The sequence below is a fragment of the Bidens hawaiensis genome, unplaced genomic scaffold, assembly GCF_021521415.1.
Source record: "Bidens hawaiensis isolate Kalapana, Puna unplaced genomic scaffold, B.hawaiensis_p1.1 tig00005028_1, whole genome shotgun sequence".
Classification (NCBI taxonomy): Eukaryota; Viridiplantae; Streptophyta; class Magnoliopsida; order Asterales; family Asteraceae; genus Bidens; species Bidens hawaiensis.
In genome coordinates, this window is record NW_027491319.1 from 465928 (window position 1) to 469245 (window position 3318).

General features: G+C 42.7%; 1 protein-coding gene across 1 annotated transcript; it reads right to left on the minus strand.

The window, feature by feature from the left end:
* Window positions 1-1874: 1874 nt before the first annotated feature.
* LOC143628579 (uncharacterized) lies at window positions 1875-2504 on the minus strand. The gene has a single exon (XM_077098133.1). The coding sequence runs from the start codon at window positions 2502-2504 to the stop codon at window positions 1875-1877; it is 630 nt and encodes a 209-aa protein (XP_076954248.1).
* Window positions 2505-3318: the final 814 nt, after the last annotated feature.

Genomic DNA, 3318 nt, shown 5'->3' on the forward strand with positions numbered 1-3318 from the left:
GTAGACAATGGTCTTGGAAAGGATAAGATAAGAACGGAACTTATCAAATGAAAATACTACCGCCAACAGCTCCTTCTTAGTGGTGGTGTAGTTTTCTTGAGCATCATTGAGAGTCTTGCTGGCGTAGTAAATAGGATGAAAGTGTTTATCCTTTCTTTGACCCAACACTGCCCCAACTGCAAAATCACTTGCATCGCACATGAGTTTAAACGGGCGTGTCCAGTCCGGAGCTACCATGATTGGGGCATCAACAAGCTTATCCTTTAAAAATTGGAATGCTTTTAGACATATCTCGAAGAACACGAAGGGAGCATCTTTTTCTAGAAGTTGTGTCATTGGCCGAGCTATTTTTGAAAAGTCTTTTATGAAGCGGCGATAAAAACCAGCATGGCCAAGAAAACTTCGAATGGATTTGACAGATGTGGGTGGCGGGAGCTTTGAAATGGTCTCGATTTTTGCTTTATTGACCTCAAGTCCTGCCTGGGAAATATTGTGTCCCAAGACAATGCCCTCTTTGACCATGAAGTGACATTTTTCCCAGTTCAAAACAAGATTGGCTTCTTCACATCTTGTTAACATTTTTCTCAAATTTTCAAGACAATGATCAAAAGAATTTCCAAAAATAGAGAAATCATCCATGAATACCTCCATAAAGTCCTCGATCATGTCATGAAAAATAGCCACCATACAACATTGAAAAGTGGCTGGGGCATTACACGGTCCAAAGGGCATTCGTCAATAGGCAAATGTGCCATAAGGGCATATGAATGTTGTTTTCTTCTGATCTTCAGGGGATATAGGAATTTGGAAGTATCCAGATACCATCAAGAAAACAATAATACATCTTCCCTTATAGGCGCTCAAGCATCTGATCAATGAAAGGAAGGGGGAAGTGATCTTTTCTTGTGGCGTCGTTCAGTTTGCGATAATCAATGCAAACTCTCCAGCCTGTGACGGTTCTCATAGGAATTAATTCATTCTTATCATTTGTTAAAACCGTCATACCACCTTTTTTTGGTACCATCTGTACTGGGCTTACCCAAGGGGAATCGGAGATTGGGTATATCAATCCAGCATCGAGCAGCTTAATGACTTCTTTCTTTACACGTGTTGCATGTTTGGATTGAGACGTCTTTGATGTTGCACGACTGGTTTGAAGTCCTCTTCTATCAGGATTTTGTGAGTGCAAAATGATGGACTGATTCCTTTGGTGTCCATGATTTTCCAAGCAATTGCTTTCTTGTGGAGTTTGAGAACTTCAAGCAATCTTTTCTTTTCCTCATTTGATAAACAGGAAGAGATGATAACGGGTAATTGAGATTCACCATCGAGAAAGGCGTACTCGAGATGGGAGGGAAGTTCCTTAAGTTCAAGAACTAGCGGGTCTTCAACTAAAGGTTTCGCCTTTGGTTCCAATTTGCGGTCAACGGTCTCGTACGCATCTTGGTGTTCACTTGTCTCCTGATCCTCAGTGGATTGCTCTTCATGGAGGATGGCGTATGCCTTTTTCTCTATCAGCTGAGTGTTACATGCTTCCTTTTCAATGGTTTCACGAAGGTGACAACTCACTATAGACTCACACACGTCAATATAACAAACTGAATCATCAGTGTGTTGCGGGTGTTTCATGGATCTGCCTATATCGAATGTTACCTCCTCATCTTCAACCCTTAGTGTGAGTTTGCCTGTGCAAACATCAATGAGAGCCCTAGCGGTGGCTAGAAATGGTCTTCCTAAGATGAGGGGTACAGATTTGTCCTCGTCTATATCGAGGATTACAAAGTCTACCGGAAAAACAAATTTATCAATTTTGACTAACATGTTTTCAACTATGCCTCTAGGATACTTCACTAATCGATCGGCTAGCTGGATGCTCATGCGGGTTGTTTTGGTTCTCCTAGTCCTAATTTAGAAAAAACCGCATAAGGCATCAAGTTAATGCTAGCTCCTAGATCAGCCAAGGCATTGCTGACAAATAAATCTCCTATTAAGCAAGGGATGGTAAAACTCCCTGGATCGGTCTTCTTTGTTGGTAGCTTGTATTGAAGGACAGCAGAGCATTCTTCATTCAGAGTTACATGTGACAACTCTTCCAACTTTCTCTTGTTTGTCAACACATCTTTCAGGAACTTTGCATATTTTGGCATTTGTGAGATGGCCTCGATGAAAGGAAGATTGATGTGCAACTGTTTGAAGAGCTCAAGGAATTTTCCATACTGGGCCTCCATCTTTTCTTTCTTAAGACGGTTTGGGTATGGAATGGGTGGGACATATGGTTTTACTGGTTCTCTGACTTGTGCGGTACTTGTTGGGACTTGCCGATCATGCACCTTGTCAGGAATCTCAGTCTCATCATCAACTGACTGTGATGGGGATACCACATATTGAGTGGTCTTGCCACTTCTTAATGTTATGGCATTTGCCTGAGCATTTGGGTTTGTTACCGTGTTTCTTGGAAGACCACCGAGTTGTCTTTCGGAAAGCAACTGGGCTAGTTGACCCATTTGATTTTCGATGTTTTGTAAAGATGCATTTTGATTCCTTAACTCCGCCTCATTCTTCAGGAACCTTTCTTCGGTCAATTTATTTGAAGTTTCAGTACTGGCTAAGAGTCGTGTAAAAAGAATCTCCACAGTATCCCCAGTGCTTGGGTTTTGACTGGTGCTTGGCCCTTGGCTGTGGTATTGAGGTTTTGGTTAGGATGGATGAGTATGGTTAAAAGGACGTTTGTCAAACCCAGGCGGTGTTTGATTGTTTGCTCCATCCTTCCAGCTGAAATTAGGATGATTCCTCCAACCAGGGTTATATGTGTTCCCGAAGGTGTTGTTTTGTCGGCTCATGTAATCAACATCTTCAACCATCATGCTTTGCTGGCAATATTTCGTTTTGTGTTCACCCCCCACAAGTGTCACACTTGGTCTTGGCTTTCACCAACTCTGTTTGTAGTTGCTCAAATTTGTTTGAGAGTGCTTCGAGTTGTGCTGTGACAAGAGTGTTAGAGTCAACATGGTGCATACCCTTGTGTGATAGGGTTGATCGTGGTGGGTTGTACGCGAAGATTTTCTTGGATGCTTTCTCAAGAACCTCGAATGCTTCGTTGGGATTTTTGGTTCCGAGATCTCCACCGGCGATTTGATCAATTGCCTGCTTGTTTTGGCTGGATTGGGCATCGAAGAATGTTTGAACTTGGAGCCATTTGTTCAACCCATGCTGTGGGCATCTTCTTAGCAAGCCTTTGTATCTCTCCCAGGCTGCGTGCAGCGACTCGTCTTCATCGGTTCTGAATCCGGTGATGCTGGCTCGGTACTTTGCAGTTTT

What these genes read in the sequence shown, in the direction of transcription:
- LOC143628579 (XM_077098133.1), bottom strand. Translation starts at nt 2,504, where the DNA reads ATGGGTCAACTAGCCCAGTTGCTTTCCGAAAGACAACTCGGTGGTCTT.